Source organism: Mercenaria mercenaria, chromosome 2, assembly GCF_021730395.1.
Source record: "Mercenaria mercenaria strain notata chromosome 2, MADL_Memer_1, whole genome shotgun sequence".
Lineage (NCBI taxonomy): Eukaryota > Metazoa > Mollusca > Bivalvia > Venerida > Veneridae > Mercenaria > Mercenaria mercenaria.
In genome coordinates, this window is record NC_069362.1 from 77,689,398 (window position 1) to 77,708,972 (window position 19,575).

The window sequence follows — 19,575 nt, forward strand, 5'->3', positions numbered from 1 at the left end:
AATAATAATAATCAGATAATTATTGTTAACTATATATTATAATAAAATAATAATATTAATGATAATAATATTTTTATTATTATTATTATTATTATTATTATTATCCCACATTCACCAAGGAAAATTAATTTCAGCTCCACTGCACACATCTTCATGGTCCAGTTGGGACCCCTGCTGCGCTAATTGCCCTCTAATCAGCTACTGTTACTTAATCGCTGATAAGCAGCAGATAAGATGGGAGTTGTTTATTGGATTTGGGGGTGGGGGGACACTTATATAGTAGTGGATCTAGGCCTTTTAATTTATTTAGCTTTTGGACTTTTGATATAGACTTTAATTATCGATGAAAAACTGTCAATACAAGAGTTGTCCATTTTGCAGACATTTTTTGAAGGTCATTTTTTAAATATAAAATATGAACGAGAGGAAAAGCATAAGTATATTTAGTAAATCGGTGCACTTAGCTGTCACTTCACGCCGAAAAGAACCCACAAAGACGAATATGGATTTTTAGGTACCATCTCTACATCAAGTTATAATGAAAAAGTCCCTGTATTAAAATATGTGAATTGAATAATAATCTTTTAAATAGATCTGTAATTTGAGAATGCGTATCGACCTTTTCATAGCCAGTTAGTTATATAGACCGGATTTTAACATAATCATACGGATATCTACATTAACATGAGTTTCAGGTTAACTTTGAGAAAATCGTTTACTGTAATTGTGTGCATAGTTACCTTATTAACAATAAATACGTTATTCCACGCTTTTAAATATTCACCACGGAAGCCGATTTTTAGAGCAAAACTTTGGAATGATTTTCATGCGGATCATTTTGTTCGGCGGTTTAATTCGTCGAGTGAGAAGCTTACTGAAATGAAGGTTGTAAACAGGTCAGATCCGAAAACGGGTGAGTTAGAAGATTTCACTATGTATAGTCTCTTGGATCCCAAAGAGCAGTTTGAAACATCGTTTAAGAAATTTGCAGAAAATGCCACACAAAAGGTACTGCTAATATTCAATATGCCAGGATTTGAGAACGTAGTGACGACAAATGAAAAGTTTAAGACTTGTGAATACAACAACTGCATGATGACAAGCGACAAGTCTTACCTTAAAACGGCCGATGCTCTTTTGTTTATAATATGCAACAAAGGTATGGGATCTAAACCACCGATTAGCCAGCAGAACAGAAATCCCAATCAGGCATGGATATTCAAGTGCGGTGAAACGCCAATACATCATTGGTTTAGTGATTATAAATCAGCTGCTTGGGATAACACAATGAATTGGTCAATATCTTACAGAATCGATTCAGATATGCCACATCCTTATGGATATCTTAAAACTAGGACAGTCCCAAGAACATTGGATTATGAATCTATTTATCAAGCTAAAACAAAAACTGTTCTATGGGTTGTAAGTAACTGCAATACACAAAGTGCACGTGGTCAGTATGTCGCTGAACTTCAGAAGTATGGAGTAGATGTTGATATTTACGGGCGATGTGGACCAAACCATCGCATTGACAATGACAATTTGAATAAGATAATGCCAAAATATAAGTTTTACCTTGGATTTGAGAATTCTTTATGCAACGATTATGTCACAGAAAAGCTTTTCTTTTATTACGACTTTAATTGGATTGTTATTGTCCGAGGTGGCGCCGACTACGATCATCTGCTACCGACGAAAACTTACATTAATACTGCCCACTTCTCAAATGTGTCACTCTTGGCCGAATACCTTTTGTATCTTGGGAATGACAAAGACAGATATGTTGACTTCTTGCGGAAGAAAGATCGTTATGAACAAAAGTACGAATATGGACATAAATATAGTATATGCGAAATCTGTAGAAGATTAAATAATGTTTCGAAGTTTAAGAAGACGTACAACAATATGCGTGATTATCTTGAAAATGGACAGTGTCGAATGCCCACAGATGTCAAGAGTTCGGTGAGTCATACGCGATATCAGAATCACGAACGCGTGTTCAATCCTGTTAAATGACTAGACTGGTGAATGCAATGTCAGTTTCTTAACACTTCTTATACTATTTGTGTAGGTAAAAGAGTCACTGTCAATCTGCATGATAGGTCACACTCGAATCATGACATTAGAAAAATCGGTTGTCACACCTCTTAAAAAACAGCCAGCCGTCTACCAGCTTGACTCATCTCTTGATATTTTTTCTAACAGAAAATGTAAAAAAAAACTCTGCTGATATCTGATCTGACAACATTTTCTAATGAATTTAATAATTTGTGGTTACTGTTACTTTATATAGTATTAACAATTTCAAAAAGATGTATTCGGTATATGTATCAGTTTACAGGGTTAACATAATTAAGCAAAAGTTGAAGATGTATTCAATACGCCAATGTTTTTATAGATAGTCATGAAGAAGTAGATAATTAGGGTCCCGCCTATTCAGACGTTATTTAAACTTCCCACAAGTACAAGTTTATCAGCAGTGCACATAATTGCCGTCATATCTTCAAAATTGAACAAAATTATTGATGCTTACTGCATGTTAGCATAGCAACAAAGCGCAGTTCGACTGATAACATCAGTTCACACATTGTTAGAAAAATTATAAAATTGCATGCATGCATTATGGGGAAACAGGGAAATTCTTTGATATACTGGCGAAGCCTACATACTAAATCTTTATTTTGTCATGGACTTTATTTATTTCTTTGCATCAGTTGTTTGGGATAGCTGCACACATAATGAACAAGAAACACTTGAAAAACTACAATATGAGGTGGCCTAAATGACCTTATCCCACCTTTAGTTAACGAAACAGTGCCATATAATTTTCGTAATAATGACAACTTTGTGACTGCAGCACGCCGTACAGTAATATTTTGTAAATCTGTATACCATCATCAGTTAAGTTATGGAATGAATTAGAACCTTCAGTTAGGGGAATCACCCTCCTTAAACATATTTAAAGCAAAATTTAATGAATTATTTAAGCCTCCCATTGTACCAAAGTATTTCCTTTTTGGAGAAAGAGAAAATGCAGTTTATCATGCTCGCTTAAGAAATAAATGTAACAACCTTAACTACGATCTTTACAATAGTCAATTACGAAATGACCCTTTTGTGAATATGGAAACGGAGAAGAAAATGCATAACATTATTTCATTATTTGTTAAAGATACACTGAGGAAAGACTTCATTTATTTCAATTAACAAGACTATCCCATCCTTTAAACACAAATATATTACTCTTTGGAAAAGAAGAACAAACAGAAGAAGAAAATAGTACAATATTTTTAACAGTGCAAGCTTTTTATTTTTATTATTATTATACCAGACTTGTTGAGCGCCCTTTTCATATGAAATATACGTTCAAGGACGCTTTACAATTAAACGTGTGACATATCGCAGATATGTAGGAAAATCCCAAAACATGGCATATGCTTTTATTCAACAATCATCTGTTGTTGTTTTTTTCTCTCAAGTAACGTGCTCACATTAAATCTGTTTGGTAGAGTGTAACATTTTTTCTATTGGAAGGACTGTATGCTGATGTTGAAATAACTCGTTGCCCGACCTTTTTGTTTTTTGTTATGTGTTAAAAATGTATGTACTATTGTGTTTATCTTTGAAATAGAAAGCAATATAATATGATTAAACTAAAGATCTCATAATAATGGTGTTCGCATGCGCTACAGGAAGGCGACAAAGCGAAAAGGCGTCTTTTCGCTTTGTATCGGGCGACTAAGCGAAATAGCGAGACAATCTCGCTTTTTCGCCTTGTCGCGTTGTTGTTTTTTGCCTGTTGAGTTCTAAATCTCACCTTTTCGCTCTGGCGCCCGCGACAAAGCGAAAAGACGACAACGCGCCAAAACCAGAAATCTCGCCTTTTTGCTCTGGCGCCCGTGACAAAACGAAAAGGCGACAACGCACCAATACCAAAAATCTCGCGAATAAAGGCGAAGTTGGCAGAAATCAGCCACCACACTTTAGACCTTTGATTTCAAGAATAAATAATCAAAGAAAATCTAAGAAGAACAACTAATAAACTTAAGCCAACATAAAACAGTGGTCAAAAGTGAAAGGAAAACTAAAAATATCCTTTTCCCAAAAACTGATCAGGCAGACAAAATATGGCTTACATTTGTTTAAAACTGTTTGTATTTGATAAACAACATGCACACATTTATCATGCCTTACACTTACAATTATTTTATAAGTTGTACTGAGGCCCTGCTAGAAAGCTTAGTAGTGAATGTAACTAAAACAAAATAATGCGAAAATTCCTTTCAACTAAGAAACGTCACGTCAGAGCATTTTAGCTAAATTTATTTTTAGTTCTCAATCATGACATCTTGGTTTACACGAAATTTTATATATATTAAAATGTAAAATGTATATCCAACAATGAAAAATTACCAAAGAATTAAGCTAGTATCACATATATGTAACTGTAGTTATATTTGTCTTTTGAATTTATCCTTTTACAGTGTTTCTTATGCTTACTCATTTATAAGCATTTATCTGACTGTTCAGGAGAACTTTCCTGCAAATAGTGTAACACTAAATTAGTTACTAACAACAAATGTAATTGCAATATTTTAAGGTTGTAGATGGGTAATGAGACGCTCTGCAATTCCCGTGCAATTATATGTTTGTAAGCAATTCGACATTTTTGCTTAACACGACCATTTCTTGACGTAACTAAAATGCTAAAAAAATCCTAAAAAAGCATATGGACAATACGTAATTTTACTAGTTTCTTTACAGGTCCACTACCTTAAACAAACTATAAGGTGTTTTATCTGTTGTAAACAAGGTAAGCGGGTAATGTAAGATATTCACATTGATCTATAACTTATCACCTGAGAGTGGGAAATATTGATGATAAAATGTTTCTGGGGTTTGTTTACATGATAAAATCTTAAACAACTTTACATCAACTGAAAAATTTAAGAAACAATTGCTCTTGAGCAATTTAAACCCATAAATATATAGACCCAAAATAAACAGAAGATGGACATTACTGTTCACTCTTTTTCATTTATCAGTAAAGTAAGTATATTTCGTTAGTGACCTCTGAGCCTGACTTTTAATGGGTAGTCAGATACTTAGACTTTGCCACATAACGGTTTGTCAGATCAAATTAATAGGAAAAAATAAAAAATAGCTGCATACATAATGTATGTAGAACAGTCAGATTTCGGGTTTGAATAAAATAGATTCGAATTTTGAGCTGAAGTGTGTCTTAAAAGAAGATATTCTCTTTTTTATATTCTAATTTAAGACAGTACTCGTTTTTTGTTTTCAAATTATTTCGGTTTACGAGAATTTTCATAATTTTCAATTTTAACATTGTCATTTATGAGTGCACTTCAAATCCTTTTCCTACTACAACTGATATTTTCCAGTCTACAGTTCATTTTCGCTTAAAGCAGTCACGGATGAACTATATATACATTTTGTATTTTGATTTAATATAATGTACATATGTTTGGACCAACAGCAATATTGCTATTGACGTTTTAAGAAGCAAGTCTATTTAATAGAGTTGGTAAAATACTGCAATGATAAATGAATGACGCACCGATATTATGTTTTATCCATTGTGTGTGTGTGTTCAATGGTTGTGGACTCAAATTACAGCCTTTAGTACCAGATATTGACATTGGCGTTGAGAGCTTTAGTTCTAATTTTTTAACATGTACTTTCCTTCGATATAAAAACAACTGCGAAAACATAAATGAGATTCAACCACTTCAGGCAATCTAACGCACAAGTACTAGATCTAGTTTGATCTGAGGAAGTTGTCAGTAACTTAAGTTACTTGTCGACAATAGGTTTATAATTGTGAGGCATCCAGGAATCATAGTCAACTGAACTGAATGCTAATATTATATTAAATGCTATCGAAAAATTGCTGCAGAATCACACCAGGAGAACAAATGGGATCAATATTCTTTGTATTTTGTATGTGTTTTTAGCATCATGAATAAGATATATAAAATCTGAAAAGTAGATCCCTCGGAAGCACCGAAAACAAGGCAAAGAGTGAAAATTGCAGACTCGGTTTGACTGAGTCTGTTCATGAGCAGTAATGGAAAATGTAACACTGCCCACGCCCCCTAGCACCGGCTTCAGCAGTATTCAATCTTCAAATCTAAATGAGTTGAAATCAATAATCCCGAAGGACCAGAAAATATAAGTGGCGGCAGATGTGATCAGTGCTAAGTTCTCTCCATATTACACTGGTGGGAGTCGAATGACTTCAGACACAATGTCTTTATCGAATCGTTATAAATAACATACACGAACACGGTCTTACCGAGAAGTCTCTAATAATCTAAACATTTCTATCATGATAAACAATGTGGACACTGTATTACGACCACACTGATCATAAAAGCATAGATTATGATCAAAGATGGAGGGGTATAATTTCGACTTTGTCTTTCCATCCGTTCGTTCGTTCGAAGACATACGTAATTCACTTCTTTCATGTCAACTTTTGGTAAGCTTATGATAGAGAACATGAGAACATGTCTTCTCTTCCACTCAGTTTTAGACTCTCGGCTAGTATTGGCTTTTCAATTTACTAACAGACAAAAGAAAGTTCTCTGTAGGCTCTTCAAAGTGTTGAAAGTAGACCAAACTTATACCGTACTCTACTTAATTTATTTAGCTGTTTAGACGTTTGATATAGACTCTAATTATCAATAAAACAACTGCCAATACAAGAGTTGGTCATTTTGCTTCAGATATTTTGAGGTCATTTTTTTTTAAATATAAAATATTTCTATTATAACATGACAGAGAGGAAAAGCAACAGTATGTTTAGTAAATCGATGCACTTAGCTGTCACTCCAAGCCGAAAATAACCCGTAAAGACGATTTTTGATTTTAGGTACCATCTTTACATCAAGTTATAATGATAAATCCCCTTTAATAAAATATATGAACTGAATAATAATCCTTTAAAGGTCTGTAATTTGAGAATGCATACCGATCTTTTCATAGCCAGGTAGTTAGATAGAGCGAATTTTAACATACTCATACGGATATCTACATTAACATGAGTCCCAGGTTAACTTTGAGAAGCTCGTTTACGGTAATTGTGTGCATAGTTACCTTATTAACAATAAATACGTTATTCCACACTTTCAAATATTCACCACGGAAGCCGATTTTTAGAGAAAGACTTTGGAATGATTTTCATGCGGATCATTTTGTTCGGTGGTTTAATTCGTCGAGTGAGAAGCTTACTGAAATGAAGGTTGTAAACAGGTCAGATCCGAAAACGGGTGAGTTAGAAGATTTCACTATGTATAGTCTCTTGGATCCCAAAGAGCAGTTTGAAACATCGTTTAAGAAATTTGCAGAAAATGCCACACAAAAGGTACTGCTAATATTCAATATGCCAGGATTTGAGAACGTAGTGACGACAAATGAAAAGTTTAAGACTTGTGAATACAACAACTGCATGATGACAAGCGACAAGTCTTACCTTAAAACGGCCGATGCTCTTTTGTTTATAATATGCAACAAAGGTATGGGATCTAAACCACCGATTAGCCAGCAGAACAGAAATCCCAATCAGGCATGGATATTCAAGTGCGGTGAAACGCCAATACATCATTGGTTTAGTGATTATAAATCAGCTGCTTGGGATAACACAATGAATTGGTCAATATCTTACAGAATCGATTCAGATATGCCACATCCTTATGGATATCTTAAAACTAGGACAGTCCCAAGAACATTGGATTATGAATCTATTTATCAAGCTAAAACAAAAACTGTTCTATGGGTTGTAAGTAACTGCAATACACAAAGTGCACGTGGTCAGTATGTCGCTGAACTTCAGAAGTATGGAGTAGATGTTGATATTTACGGGCGATGTGGACCAAACCATCGCATTGACAATGACAATTTGAATAAGATAATGCCAAAATATAAGTTTTACCTTGGATTTGAGAATTCTTTATGCAACGATTATGTCACAGAAAAGTTTTTCTTTTATTACGACTTTAATTGGATTGTTATTGTCCGAGGTGGCGCCGACTACGATCATCTGCTACCGACGAAAACTTACATTAATACTGCCCACTTCTCAAATGTGTCACTCTTGGCCGAATACCTTTTGTATCTTGGGAATGACATAGACAAATATGTTGACTTCTTGCGGAAGAAAGATCGTTATGAACAAAAGTACGAATATGGTCACAAATATAGTATATGCGAAATCTGTAGAAGACTAAATAATGTTTCGAAGTTTAAGAAGACGTACATCAATATGCGTGATTATCTTGAAAATGGACAGTGTCGAATGCCCACAGATGTCAAGAGTTCGGAGAGTCATACGCGATATCAGAATCACGAACGCGTGTTCAATCCTGTTAAATGACTAGACTGGTGAATGCAATGTCAGTTTCTTAACACTTCTTATACCGAATACCTTTTGTATCTTGGAAATGACAAAGACAGATATATCGACTTACTGCGGAAGAAAGATCGTTATGAACAAAAGTACGAATATGGTCATAAATATAGTATATGCGAAATCTGTAGAAGACTAAATAATGTTTCGAAGTTTAAGAAGACGTACAACAATATGCGTGTTTATCTTGAAAATTGACAGTGTCGAATTCCAACAGATGTCAAGTTTTTGACGAGTCATACGCGCGCTCATGTTGGGAAAATTTACGGCCCAACCCTTTCGCTTCTGATTTCAATGTATATATCACTTAAGGTAACATGTTTTTCTAATTTTCATTGATCCGTGTTAAAATAACGCATGTGTTTATTCGTATTATAATTCGTATTATAAACATGTATTGATTCGTTTGCAGTAAAATATGTCTAAACTAGTCATACATGATATCAGAATCATGAGCGCGTTCTCAATCATGCTAAATGATTAAACTGGTGAATGCAATGTCAGTTTCTTATTTGTTAATGTACTAATTATGTTAGTTAATGTAGGTAAAAGAGTCGATTTTCTTCTAACTGTCCACCTGCATGACAGGACATGCTCGAATCATGACATTATAAAGACAGCTGCCACTCGTTTTTAAATACAGCCAGCCGTCTTCCAGCTTGGCAAATCTTTATTTTTCCAACATAGAAAGTGTTTTCTAACATAGAAAGTGTTTTCTAACATAGAAAATGTAAAAAAATATGCTGCCAATTCTAATATCCAACTGACAACATTTTCTAATGAAACAAAATAATTTTTGGTTGTTATTATTTTATCTTATCAACATTTCAAAAATTGTTTGATATACAATGTATTTGTATTTTTGTATATGTAGCAGTTCACATGGTTAGCATAATTAAGGAAACTTGAAAATGTATGCAATACACCTGTGTTTTTATAGATATAACACGTTTGAATATCTTAAACTGTGCTGTCTGGTTGTAGGAAGGCACGTTTTAAGTTCTAATCAAACTTGTATTTACATCAATTGAAAAACTGATTTAAGAAACAATTGCTCAAACGGCAATATAAACCCATAAATTTACATGCAAAATAAACAATAGATGGACATTGCTGTTCAGTCTTTTTTTCATTTATCAGTAAAGTAGGTATATTTCGTTAGTAACCTTTGAGCTTGACTTTTAGAGGGTAGTCAGATTTTTAGACTGCCATATAACTGTTTGTCAGATGACATATTCAACAAATTAGCAGGAAAAAAAGAAAAATAGCTGCATATATGTAGAGCAGTCAAAGTTCGGCTTTGAATCAAATTGATTTACGAATGTTGGGCTAAAGTGTGTCTTAAAAGAAAATATTCTCCATTTTATATCCTAATTTTAGACAGTTTTAGACTGGACTCGTTTTTTTTCTAATTATTTCAGTTTACGGGAATTTTCAAAGTTTTTAAATTTGAGATTGCCGTTTATGAGTGCACTTCAGTTCCATTTTCTACTACAGCTGATGATTTACACTCGACAATTCATTGTAGCTTGCAATATCTATCTCTGTGTCATTTTCTGAATCTGTTTGTCTCTTGATTCTGCATCTTGATTCGACAATAATATCTATAACGAGTTCTTTTTTCCACGCATTTTACCCCTCAGCAATATTGACTGACTGTAGATTAGACCCCTCACCCCCGCCCCAACCACCACCACCACCACACACACACACAAATAATTTTGAGCGATTCGAACAACAGACCGGCATGTCTTGTGCAATAACCGTTATATGATATCCGTCTGACATAACTAAGCACCCTATAACCACCATAACCATGAACAGTCTGTATCTTTAAAAGCAGTCACGGACGTACTGTATATGTTTTGATTTAATGTAAGAGTCTACATATTTTTGGACCAACAACAATCATTGCTATTGACGCTTTAAGTAAAACAAGAAATGTCTTTAAAAAGACAAACGGCATAGAGGTAATAATGTTTGGCGCATGAAAAATTCAGAATTAAACAGGATATACAGACAGAAAAGATTTGGATATGCATGTACGAACACATTATTCATTTGCAAATATTTCATCTAAGCAGCAAATTTAAATGATCAAGAGGTATCCTTTCAGTGATAGAAGGTCAAAATGATTTGACGGGCTGATTCTGAAATAATTTCGTGTTGGGTCAGAATCCCCAATAAGTAACCCACTAGCACAATATGTCGACCAGCGTACAATTAGTTGGACTGAAAAAGGCTAAAGCAGTTGACATGAAAATAAAACCCTAGCTTTTAACTTGAATCACTAGTAGTGACCCCCATAACTCTAATTACTTGATTAAGTTCTCAGTTTAAAAAAAAAACTTAAAGCAAAAAATCAAATACTGTAGAATCTGGTAAATAAGCGCATATTCGAATATAAGCGCATATCAAAAGTAAGCGCATATGGCCTTACAGTTATTCCGTATGGGAGAATAAGCGCATGTAATGCCCTTACCATAATTTTGTCTCGAAAATAGGCGCGTATCCGATTACTGGTAAACAAAAAACAGATGCAGCAAAAAGACGTAATTAACGGTATCATATCGTGATAATTGTTTAGCATAAATACAGGCCACAAGTGTTATTACCTTATGATTAGCCGATAGGTTTTAAAAGATTTTATCGTCTATTTATTGTCTGATAAAACGATTATTTTTTACGATAATCATGCTTTTTGAAATAAAAAATGTTTTCAGTAAATGAAAGTAAAAGTTTGAATACCTTTGAATACAGTTGTTTGCATTGTCATAACAGTTTGTCATTCTTCTGAAATCTGTGAAAAGAATATAGATAAAATGCTACAATCTTAGTGTTGAACAATTATTGAATGGTCCGAGAGATTGAACATAATTTGCAAATTATGTATTCATTATGCTTTCATTTTGTCTAAATACTGTATGCAATAAAAGGAAGTAGTTCACTGCGCACGTCCAAGACCATGTTTTACTTTCGTTTTCTCAACCACGGTAAGCACTGTCAATATTCTTAATATATCAAAAATAGGCGCACGCGGCTTGTCTATAAGCGCAAATCAAATATAAGCGCATAATTTTGGCTTAAGTATAAGCGCATATCAAAAATAGGCGCATAAAAGTGTCACTAAAATTATTATAAGCGTATACGCTTATTTACCAGATTCTACAGTATTTGCATATTGGGATACCTTCAATAAATGTTGAAATCTTTTTTATTTGGGTAAAGTTATAGGTAAATACTTACATAATATATGATGGAATAGTGATTTTTAAATTTAATTTGCACATTGTTGTTGTTTGCATAGTCGTTATTTACATGAAATTTAAAATCTTTTCAGCTCACCTACTGGCCCCCATTGGTTTTGTTATTGTTTTTGTCTGCACTTGCCAGAGCGAGGCTCCAGTGGGGAAATACCCCTGGTGTCAAATTATGTAGGGAATAACTCGGTGTCGTGAAATAATAACAAAGAATTGTTAAATTGTCTTCTTTATTTTCACGAAGAACATACATTTGCCGTGTGTGCGAAACCGCGTACAGTCCGACACTGGGTACACTGACTCTACAGTTACAACCAGCCACAACTCATTCATCCATAAGCGAGGTACGCAACGGGGGAAGAAGTTTACTTTCGATTTCTCTGGCGGTGATAAATTATTAAAAACTTTAAATTAGAATATATCATTTTAGTTAAGGGTAACAAAACTATTAAATATGTTCCATTTAATATGTGCCTTCTGATAATTAATGTCATTTAAGACTTAATAAATGGTTTAACTTCTCAGCGCGCACCTGTTCCGTGTCCCGATTACTACAGAATCTAGGTCAAAGCCCATGTTATTCAGCTAACGCCGAAAAATGTTTATTCACTAGAGTTGGTAAAATACTTTATTGAATGACACAGTATTATGTATCTTGTGCGCACCATCTCTCCTCATCCCCTTCACACAATTTAATGAAACTTCACACAAGTGATCAGTACCAACAGTAGTTGTGCATGGGGCATGTTAGGTTCTTTTAGAAAAAAAATTGCAGAGTTATGGGACTTTGTTTTTTGTTACTATACTATATACATAGACACAATCTTGTGCGCACCATCTCTCCTCATCCCCTTGACACAGTTTAATGAAACTTCACACAAGCGATCAGTAACAGCAGTAGTTGTGCATGGGGCATGTTAGGTTCTTTCAGGAAAAAAATTTGCAGAGTTATGGGACTTTGTTTTTGTACCCCCCGACAACAAAGTTGTAAGGGGGGGGGGGGGGGGGTATACTGGTTTCAGGTTGTCTGTCTGTCTGTCTGTCTGTCCGTCTGTCCGTAGACGCAATCTTGTGCGCACCATCTCTCCTTATCCCCTTGACAGAATTTAATGAAACTTCACACAAGTGATCAGTACCAAAAGTAGTTGTGCATGGGGCATGTTAGGTTCTTTTAGAAAAAAACTTGCAGAGTTATGGGACTTTGTTTTTTTGTTACTATACTATATACATAGACACAATCGTATGCACACTATCTCTCCTCATCCCCTTGACACAATTTAATGAAACTTCACACAAGTGATCAGTAACAACAGTAGTTGTGCATGGGGCATGTTAGGTTCTTTCAGAAAAAAAATTTGCAGAGTTATGGGACTTTGTTTTTTCTTCGTTACTATACTATATACATAGACACAATCTTGTGTGCACCATATCTCCTCATCCCCTTGACACAGTTTAATGAAACTTCACACAAGTGATCAGTACCAACCCTAGTTGTGCATGGTGCATGTTACATTCTTTTAGATAAATATTCTGCATAGTTATGGGACTTTGTTTTTTGTTACTATACTGTATACATACATTCTATATACATACAGTCCACATAATTATGCAATCTTGTGTGCGTCAAATTGCAATATACTGTCAGTGCATGCGGGGGGTACATTCATCACCTTTAGTGATAGCTCTAGTTTTTGTTACTATACTATATACATAGACACAATCTTGTGCGCACCATCTCCTCATTTCCTTGACACAATTTAATGAAACTTCACACAAGTGATCAGTACCAACAGTAGTTGTACATGGGGCATGTTAGGTTCTTTCAGCGACAAAAATTGCAGAGTTATGGGGCTTTGTTTCTTGTTAACATACTATGTACATACAGTCTGCATATGCAATCTTGTGCGTGCCTAATCTACCAAACCCTTGCACACAATTTAATGAAACTTCACACAAGTGATCAGTACCAACCCTAGTTGTGCATGGTGCATGTTACATTCTTTTAAATAAATATTCTGCATAGTTATGGGACTTTGTTTTTTGTTACTATACTGTATACATACAGTCTATATACATACAGTTCACATAATTATGCAATCTTTTGTGCGTCAAATTGCAATGTACTGTGTCAGTGCATGCGGGGGGTACATTCATCACCTTTAGTGATAGCTCTAGTTACTGAATGGATTTGATTCAAACTTAATAATTGTTCAGCATCATCACCCACATCATATGACACAAGATGCATAACTCTGGCACAATTTTTTTCATGAATTATTCCCCTTTTTTACTAAGAATTTCAGGTTAAAGTTTTGATGCACTTTCACTCTGTCTCTGTTTTTACTGATTCAGTGGATTTGATTCAAACTAAAATAGTTGTTCAGCATCATTACCGATGCCATATGGCACAAGGTGCATAACTCTGGCACCAATTTTTCATGAATTATTCCCTCTTTTTACTTAGAATTTCAGGTTAAAGTTTTGATGCACTTTCGCTCTATCACTGTTATTACTGAATGGATTTTATATTGATTTTGATAATAGTTGTTCAACATCATCACCCACATCATTTGACACAAGGTGCATAACTCTGGCACCAATTTTTCATGAATTATTCCCCCTTTTTACTTTGAATTTCATGTTAAAGTTTTGATGCACTTTCACTCTATCACTGTTATTACAGAATGGATTTGATTCAAACTTAAAATAGTTGTTCAACATCATCACCCACACCATTTAACACAAGGTGCATAACTCTGGCACCAATTTTTCATGAATTATGCCCCCTTTTACTTAGAATTAAAGGTTAATTTTGATGCATTTTCACTATCTCTCAGTTGTTATGAAATGCATTTGATTCAAACTTGAAGTAGTTGTTCCACATTATCACCCACATCATATGACACAAGATGCATAACTCTTGCACCAATATTTTATTAATTATGCCCCCTTTTTGCTTAGGCTATACTTATATAGTGTTTTGATACACTTTATCTGTACCTCTCTTATTACTTAATATTTCTGACACAGACTCAGGCAATTGTGCAATATCTTCATTCACCATTGGAGTTAATAAACACTCCAGTGACAGCTCCAGTTTCCTCAGATGTGCCCAGTTTCACTATCCAGCATCGAAATAGTCGAGCACGCTGTCTCCTGTAACAGCTCTTGTTTAGCTCCACTATTCGGAGAATAGGGGGGCTATTCTACTCGCCTTTCTTGGTTAAAGTTTTTCAGCAACCTTTGTTTTTCTGTCATATCTTTGTTACTATTGCTTATATCTTACTGTAAGTTCACATAAACATTGTCCAGCATTAAAACAAAGTATATGCAGGGGCTGGGCCCATTATACCCAAGGTCAAGGTCACCAAGGTATTATACTTAGGTTATTTTTTAGGTTAAAGTTTTTCGGCAACCTTTGTTTTTCTGTCATATCTTTGTTACTATTACTTATATCTTATTGTAACTTCACATAAACATTGTCCAGCATACAAGCAAAGTATGTACAGGGGCTGGACCCATTATACCAAAGGCCAAGGTCACCAAGGTGTTATACTTTGGTTATTTTTTAGGTTTAAGTTTTTCAGCAACCTTTGTTTTTCAGTCATATCTTTGTTACTATTGCTTATATCTTACTTTAAGTTCACATAAACATTGTCCAGCATACAAACAAAGTATGTGCAGGGGCTGAGCCCATTATACCTAAGGTCAAGGTCACAAAGTTGTTATACTTGGAATTATTTTCATGTTAATTTTTTTTTCATAAGCTTCGTTAATAGACATATCTTTGGTACTTAAAAAGATAATGACTTGAAATTAAAAATGTTTCTTTATAATCATCACCTGCATGTGTGGTTACAATCCCCATAACTCTAACTGTATTTTTGACAGAATTATGCCCCTTTCATAATTAAAGGTTTTGGCAATCTTCGCTTTCTTGATGTAACTGTAGTACAATATAAGATAAAGACTTGAAACTCAAAATGTATCTTTATTATCATCATCTGCATGTGTAGTAACAATCCCAATAACTCTGATTTGTATTTTTGACCAAATTATGCCCCTTTCATACTTAAATATTTTGATAAACTTTGTTTTTTTGGACATAACTTTGGTACTATATGAGATAATGACTTGAAACTCAAAATATATTTTTACCATCATTATCTGCATGTGTGGTAACAATCCCAATAACTCTAGTTTGTTTTATTGACAGAATTATGCCCCTTGGTGTATCTTCCTTTTAAAGTAGTGGTCTCTTATTGAGACATATATTCATTTTACTGTCAAATCGCCGAATAGTGGAGCGCGCTGTCTTACGGACAGCTCTTGTGTTAGCTTTTTGTTTACTTTGCAAGACCAGAGTTATGGCCATTGACTTAGTAAAAAAATAAGTTTGTGCTGTATATATGTCAAAATGTACTTGACCGTGAGTCATAAAACATTAGAGGATTGTTTTATAGCCTATGAAGTTTTGCAACGGTTGTTCTCTTTGGGATTTTGGTCAGCTAGGCCAGAGTACTTTACTTAGTGAAAAATACACATTAAGTTCCTATAAGTCTGTGTTGCATCTTGAAAAAAGTTTAACATTGAGTCATAAAACCATGTACGGTCATGGAAGTGGTGGGCTCCTGTGTCCTATGGACACACATCGAGTTGTGAGTTGTCTCCCCTGCTCTGTTCTCTTTTCTTCCACTTTAGCATGGCTACAGCGTATGTGTATTCTTTACTCGCTGCAATTTTGCGTTGGTAAATTAATTCTGTTTTAATATTTCCACAGCTTTACATACTTAAAAGGATCCTTTTTGGTTGCGATAGTTCATTGTGATATTTACTACTTTAAGAGTGTATTTGTGTATAGGATCCTGATTTTTTAGCTCGACTATACTAAGTATGTAAAGCTATCCTACTGAACCCGGTGTCGGCGTCGGCGTCTTTCTACGTCTGCACCTTTGTAAAAGTTTTGACGCACTTTGTCTTTATCTCTGTAATTACTTGATAGATTTACTTCACACTTAAAATAGTTATTCCTCATCATCACCCACATCATATGGTACAAGGGTCATAACTCTCACGCCGATATTTTATGAAATATTTCCCCTTTTTACTTAGAATTTCAGGTTACAGTTTTGGTGCACTTTCACCCTATCTTACCTATTACTGTATTGATTTGATTCAAACTTAAAAATGTTGTTTGACATCATCAGTTCATCACCCACATCTTATGATATGAGGTCCACAACTGTGGCTCCATTTTGTCATGAATTATACCCCCTTTTACTTAGGATTTTGTGTAATTTTGATGCGTTGTCGCTGTGTTCTTACAAAAGGGATTTGATTCAAACATACAATAATTGTTCAGCATGAGCTATTACATCATTTGGAACAAGAGCAATAGCTCTGACATCTGTGTTTAATGAGTTATTCCCCTTTTCACTTAAAATTTCTGGTTAAAGTTTTGATGCTTTTTCACTCTATCTCTATTACTACCTAACAGATTTGATTAAAACTTAAAATAGTTGTCCTTCATCATCACACACATCATATGACACAATGACAATAACTTTCACACCAATATTTTATTAATTACACCCATTTTTTCTTAATCCTTATCATGCTGGAAACGAATGATTCTGCCTTTGCGACCAGTGTAGATCATGATCAGCCTGCACATCCATGCATACTGATCAACATCTGCACTTTTCGCCATTCAGACATGATATTTATATTCCCCCGCCATGGCGGAGGGATTATAGGAATGGTCTGCGTCCGTCCTTCCGTCCGTCCTTAGGTCCGTAACAAAATCGTGTCCGGTCCATATCTCCTAAACCCTTTGAAGGATTTTCATGAAACTTGGGTCAAATGATCACCTCATCAAGACGATGTGCAGAACCCATGAGTCAGCCTTGTCGGTTCAAGGTCAAGGTCACAACTCAAGGTCAAAGGTTTGAGCCTGCCATTTTGTGTCCGCTCTATATCTCCTAAACCCCTTGAAGGAATTTTATAAAACTTGGGTCAAATGATCAACTCATCAAGACGATGTGCAGAACCCATGAGTCAGCCATGCCGGCTCAAGGTCAAGGTCACAACTCAAGGTCAAAGGTTTGAGCCTTCCATTTTGTGTCCGCTCTATATCTCTTAAACCCCTTGAAGGAATTTTATAAAACTTGGGTCAAATGATCACCCCATCAAGACGATGTGCAGAACCCATGAGTCAGTCATGCCGGCTGAAGGTCAAGGTCACAACTTAGGGTCAAAGGTTTGAACCTTCCATTTTGTGTCCGCTCTATATCTCCTAAACCCCTTGAAGGATTTTCATCAAACTTGGATCAAACGATCACCTCTTCAAGGCGATGTGTAGAACTTATGAGTCAGCCATGTCGGCTCAAGGCCAAGGTCACAACTGAAGGTCAAAGGTTTGAGCCTTCCATTTTGTGTCCGCTCTATATCTCCTAAACCCCTTGAAGGAATTTTATAAAACTTGGGTCAAATGATTACCTCATCAGAACGATGTGCAGAAATTATGAGTCAACCATGCCAGCTCAAGGTCAAGGTCACAACTAAGGGTCGAAGGTTTGAGCCTTCCATTTGGTGTCCACTCTGTATCTCCTTAACCCCTTGAAGGATTTTCATCAAACTTAGGTTAAATGATAACCTCACCAAGAACTCATGAGTCAGCCATATCAACTCAAGGTCAAGGTCACAACTGAAAGTCAAAGGTTTCAGCTTTGTATCTCCTAAACCCCTTGAAGGATTTTCATGAAACTTTGGTCAAATGATCACCTCATCAAGACGTTGTGCAGAATTCATGAGTCAGCCATGTCAGTTCAAGGTCAAGGTCACAGCTAAAATCAAAGGTTTTACCCTTTCACGATCCATAGCAGTGGCGGGGGATTTAGCTGTCTTTCAGACTGCCTTGTTGGTAATGGTACTGCTCAAATTGAAAGATGGACAAGTTCATTAAGGGTTAAAATTTCAGATTAAAGTTTTGATGCACTTTTACACTATCTCTGTTATTACCAAACAGATTTGATTCAAACTTAAAATAGTTGAACCCCATCATCACCCACATCATATGACACAAGGGTAATAACTCTTGCACCAATATTTCATGGATTATGCCCAATTTTTACTTAGAATTTTAGTTTACTGTGGTGTACATTCACTTTATCTTTGTTAATACTTAATGAATTTGATTAAATCTTAAATAGTTCTTCCACATCGTCCTCTTCATCATATGGCACAAGGTCAGTAACTCTGGTGCAAATATTTCATAAACTGTATCCTCTTTTTACTTAGAATTTCAGTTTGATTTTGATGCTTTTTCACCATATCTCTGTTCTTACTAAATGGATTTAATTAAATGTAAAATTATTGTTCCACATCTTCACCCACATAATATAACACAAAGTCAATTATGCTGGCACCTGTATGTTATGAGTTTTTTGCCCCTTTTTAGCTCGACTTTTCGAAGAAAAAGTAGAGCTGTTGCACTCGCCCCGGTGTCGGCGTCGCTATCGCCGTCGCCGTTGGTTAAAGTTTTTGATAAAGTCAAATATCTCTGTTACTATCAAAGCTATTGACTTGAAACTTAAAATAGTTATTTACTATCAAAGTTTACACCAGGAGAAACAATCTCCATAACTCTGATTTGAATTTTGACAGAATTATGCCCCTTTTTAACTTAGAATTTTTGGTTAAAGTTTTTGATAAAGTCAAATATCTTTGTTGCTATCAAAGCTATTGACTTGAAACTTAAAGTAATTATTTACTATCAAAGTCTACACCAAGAGAAATAATTCCCATAACTCTGAATTGAATTTTGACAGAATTATGCCCCTTTTTAACTTAGATACAATCCCCATAACTCTGATTTGAATTTTG

The 19,575-nt window shown here is 34.9% G+C and overlaps 2 protein-coding genes across 2 annotated transcripts; both read left to right on the top strand.

Annotated features, from left to right (window-relative positions):
- Positions 1-635: 635 nt before the first annotated feature.
- On the top strand, positions 636-9,144 carry LOC123564365 (4-galactosyl-N-acetylglucosaminide 3-alpha-L-fucosyltransferase FUT6-like). Its single transcript, XM_045357885.2, has one exon. It carries the CDS (start codon positions 685-687, stop codon positions 2,014-2,016), a length of 1,332 nt encoding a protein of 443 aa, XP_045213820.2. The 5' UTR covers positions 636-684; the 3' UTR covers positions 2,017-9,144.
- LOC123564366 (glycoprotein 3-alpha-L-fucosyltransferase A-like) lies at positions 7,262-8,398 on the top strand. The gene has a single exon (XM_045357886.2). It carries the CDS (start codon positions 7,262-7,264, stop codon positions 8,396-8,398), a length of 1,137 nt encoding a protein of 378 aa, XP_045213821.2.
- Positions 9,145-19,575: the final 10,431 nt, after the last annotated feature.

Bases quoted from the DNA above. Each gene is read 5' to 3' on its own strand.
- LOC123564366 (XM_045357886.2), top strand. From the start codon at position 7,262: ATGAAGGTTGTAAACAGGTCAGATCCGAAAACGGGTGAGTTAGAAGAT.
- LOC123564365 (XM_045357885.2), top strand. From the start codon at position 685: ATGAGTTTCAGGTTAACTTTGAGAAAATCGTTTACTGTAATTGTGTGC.